We start from the raw sequence: 27,921 nt of genomic DNA on the forward strand, positions 1-27,921 counted from the left end.
TGATGTTCTGCCTCTCCATGGGCCCGTAGCCACGGAAGAAAGCCAACCCGGCCTGACTCCTCTGAAGCCGTAAGCCAAAATGAAACCTTACTCCTTTAAGTGGTGTCCTCCAGTGCTTTGCCACAGCAACAGGAGTCTAACTAGTACAGTCCTATATCTAGCAAATATGGGGCCTGTATCTGCCAAACAGCATTTCCCTGCTCCACCATGGAGAAGATGCTTCTCTATGTGTTGACCAACCAGCTGAGCACAATGGGGATTGGGAAACAGGAAGCTGAACTGCTGTGTCACACCACAGGTTCCTATGCCCACAATGCCTACCCAAAAGGCCTCAGATGCCCAGTCTCCTCCTCCATGTTTGGCCTTCACAGTAGGGCTGAGCTTCCAGCAATGCTCCTGTATGTGGTCTACCTCAGGTCTCCTGTCAGGGACTAAGACCTTAGCCCTCAAAGTGAACTAGAGCTGGGTTCCTGGTACCTACCAGAAGCCTGTATGTCCCCCTGGGTGGGTGACAGGATCGGAGGGGAAGGGCAGAAGGCCAGTAGTTAACAGAGACTATCCTGAAAGGCTGCCAGCGACTACCAGAAAGCAGCAGGCTTATTTATAAGCTGTTGTAAGCCCCACACCCCTCTTCCGGGGGTCATTCATTGCTAATGAGTAGCCATAACCCCCCAGCCATGCAAAGGGAGAGAATATGATGGGACAGAAGTCAAGGGTTCAGGCCTGGGACCCGCTCTAGAGAAATGGTCCCAAAACTTCATGGTGGAAAAGTCTGGGATGGATTTTCCCATACATGCACACTAACGAATACAAGTGCGCACATCTTAGTGGGGACTTTGCTATAGGCAGGCCCACACTTCAGGCCTGTGGCACTCATCCCCAAAACACACACATGTCACAATCAACTCCACCTGCTGGACTATCATTTCTGCCATCTCCTCAGCTTGTCTTCTCAAATAATAACAACAACAACAATGCCACCTCCCTCCTTCATACTACCTCCCTTCCCCCACCCCTGCTAGGGATAATCAGTAGGAGCCTCTCTCTTCCCCTCTCTTGCTCTCCCTCCTCCTTCTCCTCCCCCTCCTCTTCATCCCTCCCTCCCTCCCTCTTCTTCCTTCTCCTCCTTTTCCTCCAAACACCCTCAATACTGAGCGAGCACTGGTCATCACCCTGAGGCACTGACAGGCATTGTGCCCAGGAGGCTGAGGGTGGTCACCTCATGGCCCTGGCCCTCCCCACACCTTCTCGGTAGATCCAGGGACAGCTTGACATGCACAGCCGGCAGCCCCGGCTCAGTCCCTTGGAGCAGGTAAAAAGCAAGTCAGGCAGAATGACGAGGCCACAGCAAATGCCAGAAGGCGCTCGGCAAGACTGGCCACATGCCAAGGCAGAAGCTGAGGGGGCCGGCAGAACAGAAGCACCAGGCCTTCTGAGGGAAAGAACAGCCCTCCTTGAGAGCCAGCTTCCTCCCTTTGCTGCTGGACTGACCGGCAGGGAGGTGGCATGCTTCCACACTCCCCATGCCTTGGTTTTGCCAGAAGTAAAGGCTATGGGGGGCATTTGCGATAATGTGTGTGGGATTCTCCTCTTGGTCTCCTGGAAGACCTGGGCCTGACAACTCAGAATGCTCTGTGTCCTGCTCGAATGCCGCTTCCTCCCAGAAGCTCTTCCTAGCTCACTGACACCTTCTTACATGCTTTCGCTCTTTTTCCCTTCCTCTGCCTTATGTCTAGTCACAGCATGTGACGTCATCGGCAATGCACTGTGCATGTGTTAGTTTATGTGTTGCTTCTCTATCTGTCCCATAAGAGGCAGAGCTCTGTGTGGGCCACCATTATTTTTATTTTATTTTTTTTATATTTTATTAATTTATTCACATTACATTTCAATTGTTATCCCATCCCTTGTATCCTCCCATTCCTCCCTCCCTCTCACTTTCCCCTTACTCTCCTCCCCTATGACTGTGACCGAGGGGACCTCCTCCCCCTGTATATGCTCATAGGGTATCAAGTCTCTTCTTGGTAGCCTGCTATCCTTCCTCTGAGTGCCACCTGGCCTCGGCATCCAGGGGATGTGGTCAAATATAGGGCACCAGAGTTCGTGTGAAAGTCAGACCCCACTCTCCACTCAACTGTGGAGAATGTCCTGTCCATTGGCTAGATCTGGGTAGGGGTTCAAAGTTTACTGCACGTATTGTCCTTGGCTGGTGCCATAGTTTGAGCAGGACCCCTGTCACCATTATTTTTAGACCCAAATGCATTCCTTCCACAATGGCCAGATCATTTCATCACCCCATCAGGTGGTGACTTGGCCATTGTCCTTCTTCTTTATCTGTATCCCAATGATGGTTTTCCTCCTTCAAAGGCCATCAGCTGATTCTGAACCCCAGGAAAACCCTCAGCTGGGGCTCTACCTCCCCACTGCCCAGCCTACCTGACCCTGTGTGACTACCTGGCCACATAGCCGGCAGAGACGAGAAGTGGGGGCTTGAGCTCACTCACTCACTCACACATCTCCCTTGCCAGCTACGACACACTTACATAGCCAATGGCTGCCAACCACCAACCCAACAGTCTCGCCCCAGGCTATGCTGTGTCTACATTCCTGTTTCCATGGTTCCTCTTATGATCCCGTCTCCTATGCCATCCACAGTCAATCTACTGGTCTTCCCTGCCAGCGTCCTGCCCCTCCAAAAATCTGTCTCTTGCCACACTGCAGAGTAAAAAACAGTCATGTTTTTAAGTGTGGCAGGCCTAAACTTAAATTCCAGTTGTGTCAGTCAGATAGTCATTACTCTAACAAAAAGCCTGAGGTAGGTACTTTCATAAGGAAAAGAAGTTTATTTGGGCTCATAGATCTGGAAGTGCAACATGTAGGGATATCCTTCTTGCTACCAAAATTCGTAGGCAACACAGAGCATCACGTGGCAAGAAACAGGGAGCTCTCCTGTGTGTTGCTTTCAGTCCTTCTCCATCTTCTTATTTATTGACCCTCAGGACCCAATCAGCAAGCTCTACCACGCCCTCACCTAAGAATCCTAGTCACTTTCCCAGGGCCCCTTCTGAATACTATTGCCATCCAGTTTCTGACCTCTCAACATCCCACGTGGCCTTTAAATCTCATCACATGAAGTCTCAGGGACACTCAAGCCACATCCAAACCACAGATCACACCAGGTGGGTGCCACAGAACAAGCTACCCCTCTAGGCCCTAACTTACTCATCTATAAAATGGGCAACATCAGGCCAGATGTGGTGGTGTATCTCTGTTACCCCAGCACTCAGGAGACAAGGGCAAGATGAATACTTCAAGTTTAAGTCAACCTGGTCTACACAGAAAGTTCCAGACCACCCAATATTACTTTTAAAAAGACTGTGTCTTGATCAATATATGAACAAGTAAGTGAATAAATAAGATGGGCAGAGGAACGCCTCTGCAGCCCAGTTGTTGAGATGGTCAGAGTTAGGAGTGTAAAGCCACAGGACACAGCGTTAAGCCCATAGGAAGTACAATAGGCTATTGACCGCTCCGTGCCCATGTGGGTCCTCTAGGCTCTTGTGTTTGGTCAGCACACAATGAGAAGCCTACAGACATCTTATTGTATCAAGTGTCTTACTTAGCACCTCCTCAATTTGAGTCTTGGGTCTTTGAAAGAAAAGGTGGCATTTTATACTTTACTACGAGCCCCTAACATTCTCCTATGTACACAACACAAAGCTCTTCCACATATATTAGCTCAGATGACTCCTGTAATAATCCCGTGAGTTGGACCAACCATGTTGCTGTCCCTGTCTGACAGCTGGTGCCGGTTGCGTGCGCGGGTCCATGACTTGCCCACAGTCCCAGAGTCAGTGGAAACAGCAGCACAGGTTCCCAGACTCTGATACAGAACACTTTGGACTTTACTCTCCCAAAGAGACCCATCCTCCTTCCCTGTGGATGCTCCCTTCCCATTCGCACACTGGAGGCCATGGCAACCTGACTATACCACAGGGCCCTGCCTTACTGACCATAGGTGGGTAGGCTCAGAAAAAGTCAACTAATTACTAGGTCAAGCCTATTTTAACTCCAAATGGACCACTCACATTCTACCTTCAAGGCACTTGGAACTTGAAAACAGTGACCCCTATTGGTCACCCAAAGTGTAGGGCCCCATAAGCCCAGGAGCTCTAGGATCCTGTGTATAGAGGAGTGGGAAACCCAGGCACCACAGAGATGAGAAAGGAAGCAGAAGCCATGGGCGGGGCCCTTACTCTCCTCAGTTATGATTCCCTGTCACCCACCTGCCCTTCTTGTGATCTGGATCTTCAAAGATCACTCACATTTGGGACAAGAGCCTCAAGGCTTCAAATCTCTCTCAATACTGCTTAAAGCCATGGAGTTGCTTATAACAAAAAGATTCAAAATGAGCATAGACAGCCTCCAGCCAAGGGCAGTTCTTCTACAAAAGCTGCTCTCAAGTAGTGTTCAGAGATGAGCATCAGGCCTCTTCTCCTATAGCCTAGAGAGAAGGCTCCAAGTTAAGAGCACTTCCTGCTCTTCCAGAGGACCCGGGTTCGGCTCCCAGCACCCACAAGTTGGCTTGCAACCAGGGGGTCTGATGCCCTCTTCTGGCCTCTGAGGACACCTGTCATCATCTGCACATACACATAATTTTAAAAAATAAATATTTTTTTAAACAAAGGCTGGGATCTCCGTGGTGCCGCTAAAAGATCGCTTGCCTTTTTCATTCTCCTTTCCTAGCAAATGTACAGTGGGGTTTTCCAGAGGCTGCATGACATTTGACGGGGCTGTCGGTGTGCACTTGTATATTCATGAGCTACATTCGGAAGCTGGATGCTGTCTTAATTTCTAATATAACAAATCAGTAGTGAAATTAATGTCACCTGCTATACCCAGAACAATAGCTTTGAGGGGCTGTCAGGGTTTGTTAATGGTGAAAAGAATTCCTGGAGCAGAGAGAGAAAGGGAGGGCACTGCTCTCCCAGCTTGCCGCTGAAGGCATGGTCTTTAGACCCGCTTACCATCAAGGCAAGAGCTCACCCACCCCCCTACTCCTGAACTACCGCATCGGAATGTGCTTTCTAGCTAGAACCCTGGGGGTCTTCCTGTGCACATACAAGTTTGAAGAGCACTGGTGTGTACCACGAGTGTACCAATAATTACTAATTTGATTGATTGGACGTTTGCTTGATTGATAATGCAAGGAATAGTCCTATGAATTTCATTAATTTCCTACGTTGAAGTTGAGTTGCCATGGACACAATTATTAATTGTTGGGTGTGAACTGTCCACACCCTTCGGAGGATATACAGTATTAAAACTCAGAAAGTTATCCACGTCACTTACAACACCTTTCTATATCTATCCTTTCTTAGACACTCAAATTTGGCCATGTGTTATAGTCCCCAACTTACTGATGAGCAAATTGAGGCCCAGGTCACAGAAGCAACATGATTCACCCAAGGTGCAGAAGATGGTAGAGCTAAGATTGGCACTCTCGGGTGGGAGTTAAAATAAGGGAACCATCCAAGACTCAACACCAAATCCCAGGCCCCCTTCACATTTACAGAGGGGGTAGGGTCTTGTCAGTGGTCGGTGGGATAGAGACTGGGCTCCCCCTGCATTCCCAACAAGCTCCAGGTGAGGCTAAGGCTGTAGGCCAGATGACACAGGAAGATGGCAGACCCCAGTGTGGTCACTGTCCAGTGGCTAGAAAGTTCCGGCAGTAGCCAGAAAGCCCATGTAAAAGCCGTGAGTGAGCCAGCTCCCCACACTTGTTCAGCCCAGAGACTCACCCTCAGCTTCCTCCATGGCTTTCAGCATGGTGACATGTGCACCGTGACGACATGGTGTTCATGTCACAAGTGCATGTCACTGCACAACCTGGAGCCATTAACTGTCACCTCCACAGAAAAGACACCCGATGCCTACTCACTAATGGAAATTTCCATCTCTGCACTCATGCCAGAAGTACCAGGGCCATTTTCCACAATGTACTCTACGCAGTCTGGCAGGGGGCAGGTTGGGAGGTACGCAGCTCTTGGCATTCACAACGGGCACAGAAGCTCCATACCCCTATGCCTCCCCCAAATGCTGAAAATAGATGTGTCTTTCGTCGCCGACCCCTAACAGTGAAGTAATACAGCCGAGTAAGCTCCTCCACAGCTGCAGAGAAGCGTCAGGTGAAACCCTGATGAGGAACATTAGAGCAGAGAGACTGGGCTAGAAACAGCAAGTCCTGATCAGGTTGAACAGCACTAAAGGCAGAACAGCCTGGAAACATACACCCCTGAAATAAATGATTTAAAAAAAAAAAAGCACCCAGGAAAAGTACTCAGGAAGGATGCTCTCACCTCAGAATAGGTACACACATGCAAACACACGGCGATTCTGAACCTATTCAAATCACCAGGCAACCAAGGTGCTAGTTGGCCCACAGAGAAATGATCCAAGGCACCCAGTGGATGCCTGAACCCCAGAGTATTGGGCCCTATAATTGAACGCCATGTCCATCTTAACTAGGTACTTATCGTGCACTGTGGCCATAACTTTCCTACTTCTGGGGTGAAACAGCAAAAGTAGCACAAATTCCTTTCTCCCCCACAGTTTCACAGAGAGGTTCATTCTTACTATAGATTTTTACCAAGCTTAGCATATAACACTTTCCATAAAACTTAAAAAGAGAACTTTTGCTTTTTCACTTCAAGGAAACTACGAATGGGTTCTCTTTGCTATATCCAAATTTTTGGTAACATTACTGTTACACTTCTAGGCTGGTAAGTATAATAAGGGTTATTTGGACATAAGTATAGCAATCCTTACACATCAGTCTGGTATGGCAACTACTATCTAATTAACAGGCAGGTGGTATACACAGAGTGGGCACACTGGGCAAGGGTAATAAATAGGTCTTAGAATAAGATATGTCTATGTTGTCTATAACCACACCTAATGGAGACACATAGTGGAATATATAATGAAAGGAATAGGGTGTACTTTCAAATACTCCAGCGGGAAACAAGCGCATAAACCAACAATGAGTAGGAGGAAAGCATGCAGAAGACAAAACTGTGGAAATGCTGGTAATTGATGAAGATGGTGACATCCCAACAAATCTGCAACATCAGACAGCAGCCCTTCCCAGACCAAAACTCTGGCTCTTATCAACAGTCGGAGCATCTCGGATCGCAGTGGAGCCAGCATGAGGACCCATGTGACCATCACCTGGGAAGTTACTTATAATGTAGTGCAAGGCCTGGTCCCAGACCTAAAAACTGAGCACATATCCTGGGCAGCTAATTTTGTGTATGTACTCACTGTGGTACTACTGTGTACAAAATACAGGCTTACAGTAATTATCAGTGAACCCAAACCTGTGGGACTCACAGGACTGACTTCTCCTTGCTCACCCACAGCAAGGAGAAGGTCCTACCTACAGCTAATAGAGCGTCTAGCTCAAGCCCTCCAAAAGGGGATTCTCCAGTGAAGAGCCACAGCTCTTCTCTCCCCGCCTACTTATCATGATGCCCTTGGATATCACTGAAGGTGATCACAGATCGCTTTGCTGAACAAGACGACCCTGGAGAATCAAACTGAATGTCTGATGATCTTGGTGGTCTGCTCCCTTTCCCCGTAGCAACTAGCCAGTGTTTTTTCTTTCTTCCCATCAGGGTCTCTCTGCCTCTCCTCGCTCTGACATCTTTCTTGTCCATCTCAGGGCCACAGGCCTCGAAAGTTCACACGAAATCCATTCAGGAGACGGTCAACCATAGCCCCCCTGCTTCCCTAGCAGGCCTCTACTGTGCCCAGAGAACCATGTTCTAAAGCAGATGCCCTGGTCCTGTCATTCTGGGCAAACCCCAGGACCAGAAGGTCAAGAACTCCTTTCATGACAGAGTCTCGGAAAATTCTCCTTGCCCTCCTCTCTCCCAACCCTAAGTGCCTTGGAGCAAACTCTGCTTCCTCCCTCTTCTCCCTCTTGCCAGCTCAGGACTTTGCAGCCATGTCCAGCCTGGGGCTCCCTCAGCATCTTCCTCAGAGAAGTCTCCAACAAAGACCATGAGGTGTGTCTATCCAGGTGCAGAGGGGACTAGGGCCAACCCGAACTCCTCCCTTGAGGCCATCTCCCACTCACCCGTCCTCTGGTCCTATTCTTGCGCTTGGGAGTGTCTTCTTCCAAATCCTCCTCTTCGTTCCCTTCGTCTACGTTTTCATCATTTTCCAAAACCCTCTGAAATGACAAGAAAATAGAGACACAAGAGTTGAGAGAGAAAAGGCAGTGCTAAGAACCATCAAAGGGTAGGCTGAGGCTGTTCTGGGTTTTTTGTTCTTCAGCAAAGCGAGGATGCTGCCGCTGCCTAAGAGCTTGAAGTCTCGGCAGAGCCAGGACCCTTTCAAGCCCTCAGGCCCCTTCCAGCCAAATTGTCCCAGAGCACTGACCTATCTCAACTCTTTTACACCGCCTCCCCAAAAAAAGGTTTTCGGCAAGAGCATAGGGATGCTTTTCCACGTGGGGCCAAGTTGCCTCATCGAAACTTACTGTCTTTAATATGGCATGTTCTTTTATTTCTGAAGAGCTACCTCAGAGTACAAAAAGCCATTTCTCCTTTCTCTACCATGGTGGAGCTCTGCCCTGCCTGAGGAAAGCAAGGGACCTCCTGTTCCACTGGCCAGGATGTAGCCTTGACATGTCGCTCATAATAATCCACTCTGGGGTTGTTTTTAAGAAAAAAAAATAGGCCAGGCGTGGTGGCACACGCCTTTAATCCCAGCACTCAGGAGGCAGAGGCAGGAGGATCACTGTGAGTTCGAGGCCAGCCTGGTCTACAAAATAAGTTCCAGGACAGCCAAGGCTACACAGAGAAACCCTGTCTAGAAAAACAAACAAAAAAGAAAAGGAAAAAATAAATGTACAGCAGGGTGTTGGTGACACATGCCTGCAATCCCAGCACAGGAGGAAGAGGTGCTCAAGGCCATCCTCAGTTTCATAGTAAATCTAAGGCCATCCAAGGTTATGTGTGAGACTCTGAGAGAAGCAGACAGACAGACTAAACTGATTTTTATCACAGTCCATAACTTACAATCAAGCTTGAAGTTGATAAATTCAAATGAGCTCCCTCTAATAGCCCTCAAAATATGGTAACACAGGAGCTGGTTGCCATTTTAAAGGTGACAAACTGAGGCTAAAAAGAGTTTTGAGCGTCCACGATCACCCAGCAAAGCCTTGACCAGAGCAAGGTCAGGTTGGTAAGCTCGGCTTCCCACTCACTCCCCAGGCCTTGCCCCACGGCAGCGGACACTTCAGGCAGGACCTGAGCAGCACCTGAGCCCCTCACTCCCAGTACAGAAGGAAAGGAGAGAAGTGGGGCTGTTCCTCCAGGTCTAAGGTCCGGTAAGGGGCCATAGAGGACCCAGTTGCATCCAGGGAATGAGATGTGAAGGAACAGACTCGGTAGAGAGAGTCCAGGGACCCACAGCGCGAGTGAGCGATACAATGTTTTGTGCCTCCTCTTATCCAGTTAAAAAGTAGCAAGTCTTTGGCTCTACAGCATTGTCCAGTGCTGACTACATGGAGACACTAAGCCAAGCTAAAAAAGCAAATGGCTACAGTCCCTGAGCCAAGTACACCTTAAAGTGTACTAAAAATAAGCTGGGTGTGGTGGTGCACACCTTTAATCCCAGCACTCAGGAGGCAGAGGCAGGTGGATCGCTGTGAGTTTGAGGCCAGCCTGATCTACCAAGTGAGTCCAGGACAGCCAAGGCTACACAGAGAGACCCTGTCTTTAAAAAAACAAAAAAACAAAAAAATAAGACAGATTTGAATAACATATATAACTAGATAACCCCCACTGTTGTAATGATTGCGAGAGATAAATTCAAGGCGCTATGATAGGGTGCTCCAAGGGAACTTCCTCTGAACTGAAGGTAAAAGGAGGCTTTCTTGAGGTTGGGGGCAAAGAGCAAGGAGATACGGACGAGGATGCACAAAGAATGCCTGAGTGCAACTAAGACTCAAGAAGGGTGATGTGTGTGGATGGATGGGCTTGGGAGGGTCTAGAACAGCAAGAGCTGGTGAAACAGATGACTGTGGCTTGTCTCTAAATCATGGTTAGAAAGACTATGGTGTGGCCAGCACTCACGGGCTTGAGGAAAGATGGCAAAGGTGAAGCCAGAGAGGGGGCATTACTGTATGGCACAAGGCTGCAGCTTCTGGTCGTAATGAGGAAGTCACGCCAACCCTAAAAAAGCTTAGAAAGCAGTATGCCCTGCCCCCGCAGTCTGACGTCTCCAGGTCAACACCTCTGTAATGTGTCTTCAAAGCAGGAAGCCCAAGAGGACGTTACCAGAGCATCCCACTCCAGACACATCTTGTAGGTTACTGCTGGTCAGTCAATCCTTCCAAAGGACACAAACCTTTCCCCCAAGACGTCTTCTCTATCTTCTCGTCTGGTTGTCTTTGGGAAGTCAGCAGCGGTGGCATGTGGTGGTTTCAGTGAGAATGGCCCCATAGGATCCATATATTTGAATGTTTGGTATCCAGTTGGTCAGAAAGGATTGGACGGGTGGCCTCGTTGAAGGAAGTGTGTCATTAGAGGTGGCCTTTGAGGTCTCGAAGGCCCATGCCAAGCACAGTCCTTCTCTTTCTCTGCCTGTGGATCAAAATGTAAGCTCTCCAGGGCCATGCCTGCCTGCCTGCCTGCCTGCCTGCCTGCCTGCCTGTCGCCATGCTCCCCCATTATAATCATGGACTAACTCTCTGAAACATTAAGCAAGCCCTCAATTAAATGCTGTCTTCTATAACCAGCCTCGGTCATGATGTTTCACCACAGAAGGTAGCTCAACCAACCTTCAACATCAAAGAGAAATGTCCTCGCCTGCTGGGCATGGCCTCTGGCCCATACATAGCAAGGAGATGTTGACTAGGATCCAGAGCGAGCTTCTTGGTTTCCTAACCTTAAAAAAAAAATCACCAGTCAAGCCAGGCAAGGCCAGGTCAGACACTCTGCCACCTTGGGTGAAAACCATAGGGTGAATACAAAGTGCCACTGTGGCCACTGCATGTTGATTGTATCTCGCAGACTTTCCAGGTCTAAAAGCCATTTAATCATGGCAAGTTCCAAATGCCGGTATCTAAAGGACATTGCCTCTGGCCTCTCAGCACAGGTCTGATGCCCCTGTCATATTTCACGATAAGAAATTCGTTACACACAACATGGATCCCGAGATGGAAAGTTAAAAACAAAATCAAAAACAAAAACAGGTGAGGCCACTGAGCTGGTCCCTAAGTGTCTTGCGATCTCTCGGTCCAGGAGCAAGCTGATTTCTCCCTTGAGTGTCCATCCCACTTGCCATCAGCTTGTAACTCTGGAAGCCCGAGTCTAAAACACTGGCCATGGATACACTGTCCCACTTGTCTTCATTTCTTGCCAGGCAACCCTGACCCCAGAACCTAGCTACCCAGCTCCCTCCAGGAGAGGAGCTAGGAGTTCCTAACAAGCAAAGCCTTGCCAGGACTCAGGAAGCTGAGCGGAAGTCAAGAGGTAGGAGTAAAGGACAGGGCAGCCAACATGACTGATGCCATCCCCACCACACTGTCACATACTGCCAGCTCCTGTCCATAGGCATCTAAGAAACAAACACATTTGAAAGAACACCCCCTACTGTTACTCTAAATAGCCTTTAGGGTGATGTAACAATGATTTGTGCTTGCATTTTTAACAGTAAAGATGGAGGAAGAAAGGAAGGAAAGAGGGAGGGAGGGAAAGAGAGAAAGGGACGGAGGGAGGGAGAGAAGGAGGGAGGGAGGAAGGACTCATGTAACTGACCCTCCCCACTCTTTACGAGGCATCATCTCCTCTTCATGCAGAGCAGGAAGGGGAGGAATCTTTATAAAATCTAAAATCACCTCCCTGGTCAAAACCCTCCAAATGGCTTCTTTTTCATATCACGTCAAGCCAAAAGCCACAACTAGGTCTTCAGTAGCCTGAAGGCTCCGGCTCCTGCCCACCTGTCCTACCTCCCTACCTCCCAGTACTGTACTCTGACAAGGAGCCTCCTATCTAGTCACTAGACAAGATGGGCGCTGACCCGTCTCAGAGCTGTCACTCCGAGGATCTCGCGTTGCTGGCTCCTGTGCCTGTCACCCCACAGGACTGTGGTAAGCCCATGTGCCTTAGGACATGGCCTAAGCTCCGCCTCTCCTCTAACAGCACTTCCTCCTACTGGCTTTCTCTCATTTGCTCACTTGGGTTTTCTAACTGCATGTCACACTAGAATCTGAGTAGGCCTCAGCACCTACTGTTCAAAAAAGCACGCCTATCAGTCCAGTGCACACATGGATTGATGAATGAGAAGGCAACACCGCTGATTTATTATATATGTAGTCTGGCAGTGCAAAGTTGATAAGGACTTAAACGCAAGTGGTTCACGGTCTAGTGTCAGCATCACATAGCCTAGACGTCCCATGCTGCGCACTGGCAGCCGCACTGCTAACACCAGGGCTGATGCAATGGTGGAGATACAATGGCAGCATGTGTCCTGGCCCGGAGCCACATGGGAGCAACTCAGACTCACTCCCAGCTTTACAAAATGGAGGCTGTATATCAGTAGGCATCCAGGCTTCTGGGCGTTGGCTCTGCATCAATCACTCATCATGTTGAGGTGCACTAATGGGCCAAAAATACTAACAACGGGGCACTGGGTAAGACAGATGGTCAGATGGTACACCTTGCTTCAAACTGCAAATCCAAACACAGGGCTAATGCATGACTAGCTGAGCACGAACACACACACACACACACACACACGTACACACACACATATGCACACACATACACACACATATATACATACACACACACACACACACACACACACACACGGAAGAAAGAGGAAAGTGTCTCAAACACCCAAGTTAAAAAGAAGTCACTCTGGCTATGGGGGACCAAGAAAGGCTTGATGGGGAAGGCGTACTTGGGCCTGGGCCTAACTGCTGAACGGAACCAGTGTAACTGGAAGAAAACCCTTAGCAGCAGCCCAGAGGCCCAGAGGAAGAGAGGCTGAGTCTGAACACCAGCCAAAAGCAGGAAGGAGAAGCCCGAAAGGCTGTGTCTACCACGCTGGAACTATTTAGTGGAACAAAAGAGTATTAGGAAGGAAGTGACAAGAGCAGAGCTGTGCTGAGGGCTAAAGCACAGCAGGGTATGTGGGACGGGGTGAGGGTCCAAAACAAGGCCCTCAGCCATCCATTCGAGCAGGCATTCACCGTGTACCTGCTAGGTTTGTGTGCTTAAGATGTATTAGTGAGCCAGGCAGTCAAAGGCTTCTGACCTTGGGGGGGGAGGGGTTCATTTACACCAGGAGAACAAATAATCACAAAAATAAAATTCAAATACTACCAAATGGTAGTAAGTGCAATATGAAAGAAAAAAAGTTGAGTACAGAAATTAGGTGGGCACAAGGTTATCATATTAATCTCAGCAGTCAGGGCACCCAAAAGTGAGGTGAGAGCCCCCCCCCCCCGTATGTCTGAGGAGGAAGGGCTTCCCTTGTAGAGCAAACAACCAAGGCCTGACTCATCAAAGGAGACAAGAGGCTCTTGCTTTCACTCAGGCGTGAGCAGCCATAGAAAGAGTTGCTTCCCCTCCAGTCATCTATCCTCTCAAAGGAATGGTTTTCAACATTAGAAGGAAATGAGCTATGACATCATGAAAAGTCATGGAGGAAGAGTCTGTGCGATGCTCCGTGACAGAAGCCCATCTGAGGAGACTACCTGGGCAGCTAGACTGCAGGGTGGGAGGAGAGATGGCTGTAGCTGGGGGATGGGAGCGGAAGGGATGAAGAGCCAGGCCCAGCTGGGCAGTGAAATTTACCAGTGTCACACTATACATGGCAGACTCGTGTCAATAGACATTTGTCCGAGCACACAGAATATAGCACGCCAACAGTGAAAACTAACATAAACTGGATTCTGGGAGGGGGGAGAAAAAGCCTGTGGAAGGCAGCTCACTGATGGAAACAAATGTGGAGGGGGTTGCTAATGGGAGTGGCTAAGCTTGGGGAGTCGGGGGAGGTGAGAAATTCCTTTACTTTACTTTCCATTTTCCTATGAGCCTAAAATCACAGGTTTTTAAAGACGTGAGGGGAGAGGCTACTGAGAAGCCTCAGATCGCGATGACCAGGCCAGCAAGAGGGACATGGGGCAAGGGTTTCTGATTCCTACTGAAGACACTGAGGACAGGATTGCTGACGCATGTGAGACAGACAAGTGCCTCAAAGACTACCCTGAGGGTTGCTAAGTTCAAACTACCAAGGATCTCCATGAGGGCGACAGCTTGTGGAAGGAGAGGGGGAAGCAAATATGTCAGGGGGCGGCTACTAAGTGAAAAAGATTTGGCCATTCATCTTAACGCTGGAAGGGCAGAGGGAGGCGGACACAGATTCACCCATCATCTCTATGGAAAGCCAACACCATGATAGCATGAGCAAGACCTAGTGCATCACAGTAAACACACCACAGTCCCCAACACACAGGTATTTACAAAGTACCAAAGCAACAGCAGCAGTTGTTGTTATTGTTATTACTACTGATGAAGATTTTAATAAATTAGTGAACCAGTTAAAGTAAGTATTAATTTGAATGTAAAAATGAGATAAATATAAGATGTATGACATAAAATTTTTAATCTTAATATACAATACAAATGTAATCAAAATATAATTTAATTATGTTTAATTATGGATAGTGTTATATCAGAATTACCTGATACTATTATAAAGCTCTGTGCCCCCATGTTGTTTTAGATAACAGGGATCTGAGACACACAGAGAATGACAAAATGGCAGGGGCATGCCATCACAGTGATGTCTGAGAGCTTCACAGGTGGTGGACACATGAGGACCAAAGCAACTGTCCCTGCCTAGGGGAGGGGTGACTAGGCTGGCTTCAGAAGATGGGTAGGTGGTGCTGGGAGAAGCTGAGAGATCTGGTGAGCTGGAGCTCAGGCTGGGGTCTAAGGAAAGGGGCAGAGGTGAGGCAGAGCCCTGGTGATGAGCTGCTCACTTCACAACGGCAAGGACACAGTCCGCCCTGTTCCCGATATGTCTTCAGGACTCAGCGCAGTGCCTGGTGCTCAGAATGCTCAGTAGACACATTTTGAGTACAGATACCAGGAAAACCAGGAGAGGAACACATCTGAGGGGAAAATGACTTCTCCTAGGGTGGAGGGATGCTTTCGATTCAAAAGCTTCCTGGCAATGGCGTTGTGAGGCCCTCATGGCACAGAGGCACCCCTTCCCCTACATGGCAACGAGGCTGCAGGTGGCAGTGCCCAGGGGCTCCCTCGGCAGGTGCAGAGTACCTGTATCTCCTGGATGCTTTCCTCTTCTCTGGCATCCACCTTCTTCTCCACTCCCTCACCACGGAGCAAGGCTTCCAGTGTGGTACTCTCGGAGGTGAAGCCATCTTTCTTCAGGGGCAGCTCTGCTTCTAAAACACAAACACAGGCAGACAGCTCAGGCACCCAGAAGCAGGTGAGACAAGGGTGGTGTCTGGGAGCCCAGAGCTCGTAGGTAGGACTTAAAAGGCCTGTGCAGTCACCTCCTAATGAACAGGAACGTGGAACGCTGGAGTTGGCCACCAGTGCACAGCTGCAGAGGTGGATCTCAACTCTCCACACCCTGGGGCAAGCTGAGAGAGAACAGAGTGGGTGCCCTCTAGACATGAGATCAGACTGCCTGAGTCTCGGCCCTGTTTCTGCCAGTCTAGGGGGTATGACTCTGGGCAAGATGCTCAAGGAGCCTGCAGCCCGTTTCTCCATCTATAAAGGGGAACAACAGTGCCTAGGACCAGAGGGTTTTCTAAAGCATTCAAGCAATGTCTGATTACGACTGTTTTCAAGGTCTCCCCTTGGCCATGCTGGCTGCTCAACTCTGCTTTGTTCCATAAAAAGCAATCAGCCTCAGAGAGGCCCCTCTCATCAAGTCACAGGAGAAGTGCAGGCCCCAAAGCAATGTAAACAGAGTGGCAGGAATGCCCAAGGGACCTCAGAGCAGCAGAGGAGGCCATTGTCATGCCCAGAGAAAACTGAGGCCTGGAGATATCCATAAAGTAGGAGTGGGGTGCATTTTTCAACAGACAGTAGGAATTATCTTGCTGGGCCTGTGAGTCAATGGGTGTTATAGTTTGAACACTGGAGCCCCCATTCCCTTCTGCAACGCTCAAGTGTTAAAAGCTTGGTTCCTGGAGTGGCACTACTGAGAGATGGAGGGACCTCTAGGTACTGATGGAAAATGTTTTTAGATCATTAGGGTTTATTCGCAGAAGGGACCATACAACCCTGGTCTCTTCCGTGCCCATCCCCCTCCAGTCATGAGGTAAGCAGTTTGCTCCAGCTCCAGGCACACCCTCTCTCTCCACCACAGCCATCTGGGAAAGTCCAAAACACTGGGTCTGCCTGGCCATAGACTAGAATCTTGAAAGCAGTAAGTCAAAATAAGCCATTCTCTTTCTAAGTTATTATCTCACATATTCTGTTATAGTTACAGAAGGCTATTATAGCTAGGGAAGGATATTCTAGTCATGGAGGGGCCAGCTAAGCAAAGATAGGGCTGGAGGCAGCCTGTCCCTGAGAGAGACCAGAGACAGCTTCTGGCTCTTTCCCAAGGTGTCCCCAAACCCTTGACAGAAGCCCTCTCCTTCATCCTTGACCTCTACACACACACACACACACACACACACACACACAAACACACATCAATTAGATATGTGGTTACCACCAGCTAAGGTGGTCATAAGAATAGCCAAGTGGGGCTGGAGAGATGGCTCAGAGGTTAAGAGCACTGACTGCTTCTCCAGAGGTCCTAAATTCAATCTCCAGCCACCACATGGTGGCTCCCAACCATCTATAATGTGATCTGATCTCCTCTTCTGACCTGTGGTGTACATGCAGGTAGAGTACTGTATACATAATAATAAATGAATAATAAATCTTTAAATAAAAAAAAAATAATAGGCAAGTGAAACCAATCTCTTCGGGATCACTGACAGAAGTGTGAATAAGACAAAGGAATTCAGTGAGGAGCAGTGGTAGAGCCAAGGGAGTTACCCCAGTGTTGCTCCTAGAGAGACAGAGGGAAAGTGCTTGCTCAAGCTCCGCACAGTGACTGTGGCCTGCAGCATAGGAGACCAGAGCCTGGGAAATGAAAAACTAACCCATGGTGCTACCTCCTATCATCTTCCATCTCCTCTCACATTGGCCAGCTCCAAACCAGAGCCGGTGGACAAGGGGCTAGGCTTCTGCAGCCCACCTAGGTCAGCTTTTCCAGGACACAGAACAGAGTAAGGGCACATGGAACCAGGTGGCACCAATCACAGCCTGCTCCACCAGGCTCTCCGGACTCCATCGGAACGCCACCTGCCACTTCTTCCGTCTCCTCTACCAAAACACTCAGGCTGACAGAGGGTCACTCCAGCATCCTTAAAAACTGAAGAGACATGCCTGGAGTGGCCAGCCCCCAGAGAAGCTTGGAAGAAGAGATATCTGAAGTCTCTTTTTAGAACTTTCTTTTTAAAAAAGGGGGGGGGGGGAGTCAGTATCTATACCCATCAAACACCATGGCCAGGGTCAGCAAGATGGCTCCATGGGTAAAGGTGCTTGCTGCCAGGACTTATGACTTGAGTTCAGTCCCCAGAACCCACATGGTGGAAGGAGAAAGCTGACTCACATGTTGTCCTCTGACCTCCATATGTATCATGTATGTCTTCACACACACACACACACACACACACACACACACACACACACACACACAAACCCACTAGACTGACCATCTATGAAACTTTGCCATCATCTATTTAACCAGTAAATAGCTATTGAGCACCTGCCATGTGACAACCACTGTGCTGGAACTAGAGACACAGGAGGTGACCAAATAATGACAGAACTCTGTCTTTGGATGCTTTAAAGATCCAGATATAAAATGTTAAATGCAAAAGAACTAAGTCATTATGAACTATCTCAGGTGCTATAAAGGAAAACAGTCGGGGGCAGCAGTTTGACTTCAAAGTCGGCGAAGGCATGTGTGATGAAGTTACAATTAAGTTGAGTGTCAGTTAGACTCACCTGTGCGCTCTAATGGGCCCTCTGTGATGCTATGTTATTCTTGCTCTCACTCTTGCTCACTCTCTCAAGTCAGACCAGTCTTCCAAATGTCTAATCTCAGATAATTAAGGTGTGTTGCCTCACGCCCTGTCCTCACTCCAGCAGCCGGTCACCATCCCTCAAACTTAGAATAATCTTCTGTGTATATTTGACATTTTACCTTTAGCCCCCAACAATCAATGTGTCCAGTTTCCAGAGCGGTGCGGTGTTCTCCAGCAGGGAAAGGTTGGTCATCTGACCCTCTTGTAACCGAGTCACCCTAGCTCAGAAAAGCTAAGCGACTTCAGCAGGAGCTGCCCAGCAGGCAAGAAAGAAGTCAGGATCTTTCAAAACACTGTAAAGATCGCCAACCAGAACCCCAACTCCATATAACCTTCTCAGTAAATAACAAGCCCTGGTGGAGCCAGGACGGTGCTTTGGTGGCCCAGTGCACATGCAGAGGACGTGGCAAAGCAGGAATCTGCAGGAGCCATCACCACAGGATGCCTGCTTAATACCACAGGACTGGAAAGGGGCAAAGTCCAGTCTTGACCTCAGGACCCTTGCACCTAACCATGCTGAAATGGCTTTTCCACCAGCCCCTTCTCTTCCTAGAAAGGGGGCAGGGTTCTTCTGAAGCTTTGGGCATGTGCACTGCATTCCTAGACTCTCGCTGCGGTTTTCAGATTTCAGGAGGAGAGAGCCATCTCTGCTGAGACTGCAGGCCGTCTGGAGCCATGGTACTGAACTCTGCTCTGTGAGAACATCTCGGGAGTGCTCCACCCTCTGGAAAACCAAACCCCACAACCTGGGCAGAATTCTCCTCCTGCCTCTCTTTCTTCCTCCCCTGCTAAATAGGCCTCCATCTTGCCTTATGTCACCCACTCTATACTTGGTCTTCCTTAACTGGACCGGCTGGCATGCACAAGGTAAGAATCAAGAGAGAACAGTGGAACTGTAGTGGTGACAATGCAGCAGGTTCCCCCGTAGATGAAGGGCTTCAAGGGACAGCCAGTGACACCTGGGATCCGGTCCCTTCAGGGGAAAAGCAAAGCACAGAGAGACAGGGGCTTTACATCACCAGAGACAGTAGTACCGCTCTCCCCTAATTGCCAAAATATTTTATTGATTCATTTAGTTTCATTTTCAAACAGGCCTGGAGTCAAACCCTAGCTAGTCTTGCCTCGGGGCAGTTTCTTACCACAAGTCTCTGTTGATGAGTTACATGGGGTGATACAGGCAGGCACCTCGTAGCACTGGTACAAGAATCTAACAAGGTAGTATGTTGTATCAAGAAACTCCAAGGACCCACCCCAAAACCTAGTGTGTGAAACATCATGGGAAACAAGGCATGTTGGTTTTTTAAAATGTTTTATCCCATTTAAAGCTTGGGTTCAAAATTGGGTGATACATGCCCCAGGAACCCAGGACAGGTTTGAGTGTCCCACAAACACTGTTAAGTTATTATGACCAAAATCTTAATCCCTAATGTTAATGGTCTGGTAGAAATCCAATAAAAGCTGCTAGTATCGTCCTAGATTTTCTAGGTGCCATGTTTTAAAGAGCAAGAAAGGGGTGCAATTAAGTTCCATATTTTCCCTATCCAAAATACTACCACTTTTAATATGAAATTGATCTCTGAGAACTAATGTGATGCTTTACACGCTTTCAGACCTCATGGTATGTATGTGTCCCCTCCCCCACTTACAACACATCTAAATTCAGATGAGGCCTCCAAAGCCACAAGAGGCCGGTGGCTACCCCGCTGGCCGGAGCAGCTTTACGGCATTAAAAGAAATGCTTAGGAAGATTTTGCTTTCAGTAAGTGGATGGAATTTAAACATGGTTCTTAATGTTGCCAGCTTAATGCCCAGCGGAGTACCATTCCAGGAGCGGCATTCAGGCTGACCTCTGGCAAACCCTGTTTGCAAAGCATTGTGGGTAAAGTGTGGCTAGTCAGAATGAAAGGCTAACCCCACCCCCCAAGACAACCCCAGCAGAGGGTACATTCTCTGTCTCTTAACCCCAGGGGGGTCCCAGAGCACATCAAGGAGAAAGGTGACAGGTCCAAACTCTCCCAGGCTGTACAGACTACACACTCCTGGGAGCCCCTAGGGATGTCACTGATTTAATTTTATTCTAATATGGCTCATCTGGATAGAGGATCCAGTGCCTCTTTAAAAGGCTTCCCTTGTTTAACCTCACACAAAGTTGGAGACCACATAACCCGACAGGAGCCATCAAATATTTAACATCAAAAGAAAATGGACCAAAACACACACACACACACACACACACACACACACAATTCATCTTTAAATTAGTCTCATTTTATACACATGGCTATGAACCTATGGATCGTTACTCTTTGCAGAGTGGCAGCAGCTGTCACCCAAAGCCAGCCACCTCCTTGGGACCTGGAGGCAGAGCTGCCTCCACTTCTAATTGGGAACAGAGATACTCCTTGGGTGACTTCCAGCATGATCCATCACACCAGAGACAGCTTCTGTGCAAACCGAAGCAAATCGGTTTCCAAATAAGAAAAAGGGAAAAAAAAACTCTTAGACAAACAAGGATTGAAGCATAGGAAGTCAAAAAGAAAAAAAAGAATCACACCATAAATAAAAGCAGAGGAGGAAGGGGAAAAAAAAACCTGCCAGTGAAGCACTGTAGCATCTCCCCAGGCTCCGGACAGGGCAGCCATCCTCTCGGGTGCAGATCAAAGCCACAAGCTTTTGACACAGGTGCCCTAAGCCTGCCACCCAACGCACCAAAAGAAAAGCTTCCACTGGGTTGTTGGAGCCACTGAGCTCATTAACAGGATGCAGGCAAGATGAGTCTGAAAGTACGACATGGGAGCAGAGTGAGTAATTAAATCCCAGGTCATTTAAAAATGCAAACGCCTTGGATGTCACAGGCTCCCTGAGCCTCTGACTCCTTCTCCTTCATTATTAGGCTAAGGATGGAGGGCTGGGAACCTGCAAGTCATATATGGATTATAATAAAATATGCTGTATATAAAAAAAACAGATTAAGACAGGTCTTCTTTGGGGAAATATACAAAGAGAGAAGCTGTCTGTTAGCTGTCGAGTTTGCAAGAGATACCATCTTTCGGGAGGCTGGGCTCTGCCAACAGACAGGCTGCCCCAAGGGAAATTGTGGTGAAACACCCCGACAAGGCGCATCCATCCATCCATCCATCATGGGCTCCCTCTGACGCAGGGGCCTGGAGATAGAGTCATGGTGCAGAAGGGGGGGGGAGCCCACAGACAATGGTAAAAAAAAAATCCCCTGCTAGCATGTGAGTGCTCAAGGGGGTTTTGTTGTTTTGTAATACCTGTCTCTAGTTTTTCTTTAAAATACAAATGTGCCATTTTCTCTTCTGGGTGCTTATTATTTTGAGGAGTTAAGCTCATCATATGTATTTGGATTTACACGTCAACTTACACCAAGGAGCTAGGATTTCATTTATCCCCAGCCGACTCACAGGCTCGTGGATAGAAAGGAAAAAAATAGGGGATAGGGGAAAAGACGCTTGATTTTCCTACAATGGATGCAGGCCCAGGGATCTATCTGCTCCTCCTATGTTCCCTAGGAAGGCCTTTTCTTGGCTGCACTAGGCTCCCTGGTTTGTGAGTCACAAAGCTCAAAATAAATGAGGTTCACTTTGAGGAGCTGTCACCCGGACCGCAGCCCTGGTCCCTGTTACAGCTTGTGTTAGAATTCCGGGATACCCCACAACGAGAAAACCACCATTCCCATGCGTGTTCTCTGCTGTACCTGGCCACACATCCCTTAGGTAGACCTGCTAAGGTAAGTTCTAGAACAGGAGGTCAGTACTACAAAGGAACATTTCCACAGACCTGAGGCCCAAAGAAACATCCACAATATCAAAGGAAGTTACTAGGCCAGCCTGTAGGACATGTGTAGCTTCCCAGGAAAGGAAGAGACAAGCATCATGGCCGAAATAAACTGAGTGGAGGAGACACTTCCAAGGTGTGTGGGGCCCATGGGAGAAGGTTAAAAGGTTCCAGGTAGGTGGGATGAATGCATTCTAGAGATCCATGATACAAAATGGTGACTATTAATAATGTATTGTACTTACAAATGCTGAAGGAGTAGAACTGAGTGTTTTCAATACACACACACACACACACACACACACACACATCCCATAGTATCACATACATAGATACATCTATCTATATATATCTTATGTGAGCACACACACACACACACACACACACACACACACACACACACACACACATTTCAAGTATACCTTTTTTTTTTTTTTTTTTTTTTATACAGGGTTTCTCTGTGTAGCCTTGGCTGTCCTGGACTTTGTAGACCAGGCTGGCGTCAAACTCAGAGATCCACCTGCCTCTGCCCCCCCCCCAAGTGCTGGGATTAAAGGAGTGTGCCATCATACCCAGCTTCAAGTATACCTTTATACAGTATAAAATGGACTTATAAAAATCAGGAGTTCGAGACCATTTTGGCTACACAGCAAGTTCGAAGAGAGTGTGCACTATATGAGAACCTGCCTGTAAATAAATAAGTAAAAAGGAGTTCAAAGGGGTTGAGACAACCAGCTGTTTGGGGATGAAATCTCAGTTCTACTACCCCCTAAACCATACAGTTGGCTTTGATTGCCTCATCTGTAAAACAGAGAACAAAGCCCACCTCCCACTGTTGCTAAAGACCAAATGAGACAGCAGCTATACAGGGTCTGAGCCCTGTAAATGGCCCAGAGTTGGGCTCTCTTCTTTCCTCCTCCTTCAACCTCCCGCTTCTTGTGCACCTCAGCCCAACTCACGGGCCACTGGACATGGTGAGAGCCAGCTTTCCCCAGAATGCATATGGCCCAGAGAGACCGGAAGCAGCCAGGCTGAGCATGGAGCATTAAAGGGACAGAAGAGATGAAGCATAAACAAAGCTCCGAGCAGAGAGATGAGCAGAGAGATGAGCCTCGCCCCAATGCCAGGATGGGACAGCCCCCTTCCGCTTTGGAGGAGACACAGCAAAGCACCAGTGGAAGGCACCCTGCTCTCTTCGTTTATCCGACAGATAATGGCAGAGTACTTACTATGTACCAGGCTGTTCCGAGGTGCTGGAGACACAGCTGAGGGTGAGACGAAAACACCCCTGCTTTCATAGAACTTACATTCAAGTTCATAAGAAAATAGAATGCATTTCTCATCCGGTAGGGGAGGGATGCAAGAAATGAATGCACAACGTCTACAATCAGATGTTTGGCAGTTGGTGCTTTGGAGAAAAGATGGAACGTGGCAGGGAAGCTGGCATATATGGCTGATGGGAGGGAGGACACACTTTTGAGCACCACCAGGAACATATGAACCTGGAAGAGGAGTGAGAAGGGGCCTGTTCTGATAGCCGTGCAAAGATGTCACAGGCAGGAAGCCGTTAGTACCGTGCGCCCTGAAGCTGCCATTTGCCTAGAACACACACAGTTGAACCAGGGTCTCACAGGATGTCAGCTCACATAGTTACAGGGACTCTGAAGGGCTGCATGGGTGGCAGCAAGAATACCACCTGCAGCCTGAGTATGAGGCTAAGCTGCAGAGGTTTAGAGCAAAGGCTAGCAGGATGACGCCTACATAGTAACAGGAGTGCTCTGAATGGGGGTGCGGACAGAAATGGGGAGACCAGTTGGGAGGTTCTGCCCTACTTACAGAGCTTCAGGGTAAGCCTGTGCTGTCAAGAAGCCAGCAGACTAGGGGTAAATGTCTGTCCTCAGGGAGCTTAGCGTCTTCTTGTCAGACCCCAAAGTATATTGGGAAGGGGTCCCCTGGTCCCCAAACGTGTGCTGAGGAGGCCATATGTCCAGTGATAAGGGCACCAAGGTGAGGATCCTTGTCTGGGCAAGTCCATGGAGGAATGGTTCTCCAAGAAAGTCAACCAGCTTCTCCCAAGGGCGGAAAACAAACTTCAGGCAGATCACATCCTAACCATCTGCCCTAGCATATCACATTATAGCTAGATGCCCCAAAATATCACATCCTAGCCTAATGCCCTAGCATATCACATCACAGCCTGATGCCCTAAAATATCCCAGGACAGCAGCTATATGCCCTAGCATATTCCAGGACAGTACATATAGTAAAAGCAAACAGTGGATCCCACAGCCAGGTTCCCAGAACTCTCCTCAACACAGAAGATGCTACCATGGGCTTTGGGAATAAACCGAGAGGTATAATGTGTTCCTGCTCCAGACCAGACGGTATCCCTACAGTGCCACGGCTGTCTGCAGCCCTCTCATCGCTGAGACTGAGGAGTACTGCAGCCTTAATGGAGGCTCCCTGGGCTAACCCACAGTGTGTGGGGAGGCAACACCTCTTTGGTCCTCACACTGCCTCCACACCACATGACCTTTAGAACGGTCCTAAAGAAGCTACCATTACCCACGTTTCACATGTGAGGAATCAGGGTCTGATCTCCCAGGTAACCGCCTGAGCTCTCAAAGCTAGTGGTTAGAGGAATCTGAACTTGAACCCAGGACTTATGATATCTATTTAGTGTTGTTTTTAGTCTTTCTCTCTGATAGATTATGAGAAAAGGAAAAGAGCACAGGAGAGGAGTCTATAATCTGTGACTAAATAGAAGCTCAGGGAAATGATGAAGCTGAGGAGGAAGCCAGCTCGGGGCCAAGGCTTCTCCTCCCTCTCTGTGTCCCTCATCTGCAGAAGGACATATGAGAGCTCCGTATGTTCCCCGAGCTTCACCTAACAAGTCTTTACCATCCATCTACCACGTGCCAGGCCTTGGTGGGGATGCAGGTGAAGAAGACGGGTCCCTGCCTTGTCCCTATAAGTGAGAAAGACAGAAGCGGGGGCAGGGAGTATGCAATGGCACACTTGAGTGACTCTCAGTAGCAGCCCTGCTCCAAACATGGCACCCTCTGGCCTATCTACAAAATGAAGCTTTAGAAACTGCAGTAGCCATGTGGCTACCCTGCCGTCCTCCAGCTGTAGGCCCATGTCTCTTGCCAGGAACACAAGTAGTGCCAAGGATGCCCAAATTCTATTGACCCAAGCTCTGCCCCCCTGAGACCTTGGGGAAGCCCAGGAGCAGGTCCCAGGGGCACATGCAGTTGCAATGGGCTGGAGGCTGGCCCACCTCTCCCCAGCTACCTTACACATAAGGCCACCAGGAGCAGAAGATGCAGCCAGCGCAGGCATGCAGGATGAATGGCTGTAGGCTCTGACATCCCAGGAAAGAGATAAATGGCAGGTCATTTCCCCTGATGCACTTGAAGGCATCCATTCTCCTGGCCATACCAAGCTCAGACACCCCCACACAGAGGCAGATAAACACTGACAGATGGGGGTGGGAGCCAGTGTCCTTCTCCCTTGGAAGGACACAGCAGCCTCTGCAGCAGGCCCAGCAGAAGGTCACACTGGCCACTGGCTCACACCTAGCTCAGGGCTTTGCTTGTCTCTTCTTCACTGCCCTCCCTTGTGCCCATGCACCCCCCCCCCCAACCGACTCATCCATCTAAGGAGCGCCTGGCAGAGGGGGAGGGTTGGGGGGCACAGGAGCCCGCCGACAGCCCCATCAATCTCAACCTACATGCTTGGCACATCAGCGGTCCTTAAGCTGTTCCTGGACGGGAGGGTGTTGGAGGAGCCAGGGGGGAACTGTCTTGGAGAGAAGAGAAATCACACCAAGCATCAGAGAGCAAATGGTGGAAGAAGCCTGGAGACTATTAAAATGTGGGCCGTGTACAAAAACAGTAGGGAACTAATTAAGATGCAGGATTTGCGAGAGCTGGGGAAGTTGGCCACAGCCTGCTCCCATCTGTAGAGTCCTGGCAGTTCAGTGCAGCAGGGACAGCACCCTCCACAGGCTCAGACCTCCTCCTGAGCCCTTCCCCTGCAGGGGTGTGCCCCCTGAGGGTCTGTGTAGCTGGTTTGTTGGCTAGCCCATGACTTTCGCTGCTTTGGGGCATCCTGAGCTACAGTGTCCTTCAGGGTTCCTGCCCTCTTGTCAGTTTCCCCAGCAGCCCAAGGAAGGAAGGAAGTGTGTCCTAGCCATTCATCCCCAGGCATTGAAAGGCTGCCCAAAACAAGAAAGCAAGGAGAAAGAACCAGAACCCACTCCTGGCTGCCTTCCCTCCTGTTACCCTTGAAATTCAGGCAGGGAGGCCAAGCCCCTGGTGCTCCTCTATGACCAAGCGTAAGTTACAGAGAATACAGCTCTCAGTTGTAGGTCAGCTGAGAGAAATAATGCTGTGTGTGTGTGTGTGTGTGTGTGTGTGTGTGTGTGTGTGTTTGGTGTGTGTGGTGTGTATGTGTAGGTGTGGGGTGTGTGTGTGTGTGTGTGTGTGTGTGTGTTTGGTGTGTGTGGTGTGTATGTGTAGGTGTGGGGTGTGTGTGTGTGTGTGTGTGTGTTTGGTGTGTGTGGTGTGTATGTGTAGGTGTGGGGTGTGTGTGTGTGTGTGTGTGTGTGTGTGTGTGTGTGTGTGTGTTGTCCTTCAGACACCAGGCAGGTGGGAGGCTGTGGGAAATTTACTCAAGGCAAACTGGAGATGGGGGCGGGTGAGAAACACATATGTCCAGGAACAATATGGATGCTTGCAGACTCTAAAGAGCTCTTCCCAGCCCTCAGCCCCTTCCCACACCACACCACGCATTAGTCTTTCCCAACAAGAAATAAATGTAGGAGGGTTGACATATTCACAGTCGCAGAGAGGAAGAATGACAGCAGCCGGGCCGAGGAGCCCCTCCATCCGGTTCTAACTCTGCCTAGGAACAAACGACTTAAGGGCAGCCAGCTGAAGCTCTTTCTGTCCCCACTCTGGGGCCTTCTCATTGAAGATGAACACTGTCCTTCGGGGAGCCAAGACAGAACCTTCTTCGGGGTCTCTCTAGATTGCCGAATACCCCCGATCTAGTTCCCTGACAACCCACCATCAGCAGTCCAGACACAGGGAGAGCCATCCCACGCTCTGTGGGAACTCGAAGGGGATGGGAAGACAAGCTGAGGGTAGACATGATGTTCACAGTGGCCTGTTCTCCTCCCTGTCCATGGAAGATCTGACATGGAGGATACTCATGACACGGGGCCACCAACCCCTAAGCAGTGACCCTCACTCACTTCCGTTCACTCAGACCAGGGTCCAAGCAGATGGGACACTTCAGGATGGTGTCAACAGTGAGGCCAAGAGACCAGCACATTGCCAAATTCCTAGGACGTGTCCAGGAACGTCCACCCCAGGAGTGTGAAAAGGTGAATTGGTTGACGTCCAATATAAATGTACTCTTAAGGAGATTCAGCCCAGGATGGATAAATGATTGATTTTTTTTTAGAAAGTTTTGTCCAAAGAACATTATAAATGAGGTTACACAATTTATTTTTCCCAGTTATCCATATATTTTAGACATCTTTGATTTTCTTGAGTCACTTTTTTAAAACTGTAGAGTGTGTGTGTGTGTGTGTGTGTGTGTGTGTGTGTGTGTGTGTGTGTGTAATGGGGAGCACACATGACATATGAAAGCCGGGGAACAAACCTGTGGAGTCGGTTCTCTCCTTCCACTTTTGCATGGCTTCTGAGGATCAAACTCAGGCCACTTGGCTTGTGACGCGAGCACCTTTACCTGTGCAGCCACCTCACTGGCCTTTGAGTCACGCTTCTAAAGGGCAAAATAATATTCCATTTTGTGAATGACATGTGCATCTAACCAGGCCCCACCAAAGGGCTCCACGATAGTTTCTAATCTGTGCTTATTGTGGTTATGAGTAATGCCACAAT

At 48.9% G+C, this 27,921-nt stretch overlaps 1 protein-coding gene across 3 annotated transcripts in view; it reads right to left on the reverse strand.

Annotated features, from left to right (window-relative positions):
* The window catches only part of Dpf3 (double PHD fingers 3), a 277,997-nt gene that overhangs the window by 99,944 nt on the left and 150,132 nt on the right, over positions 1-27,921 (reverse strand). For all 3 annotated transcript variants that reach the window (XR_007830923.1, XM_051148677.1, XM_051148689.1), the window contains exons 4-5: positions 15,366-15,493; positions 8,141-8,236 (exon numbers count right to left, since the gene is read on the reverse strand). Coding sequence is in view for 2 of the 3 variants with exons in the window: in XM_051148677.1 (XP_051004634.1) it covers positions 8,141-8,236; positions 15,366-15,493 (224 nt within the window). In the remaining variant the exon portion in view is untranslated. The remainder of the gene's footprint in view (positions 1-8,140; positions 8,237-15,365; positions 15,494-27,921) is intronic.

This window comes from Acomys russatus, chromosome 1, assembly GCF_903995435.1.
Source record: "Acomys russatus chromosome 1, mAcoRus1.1, whole genome shotgun sequence".
Lineage (NCBI taxonomy): Eukaryota > Metazoa > Chordata > Mammalia > Rodentia > Muridae > Acomys > Acomys russatus.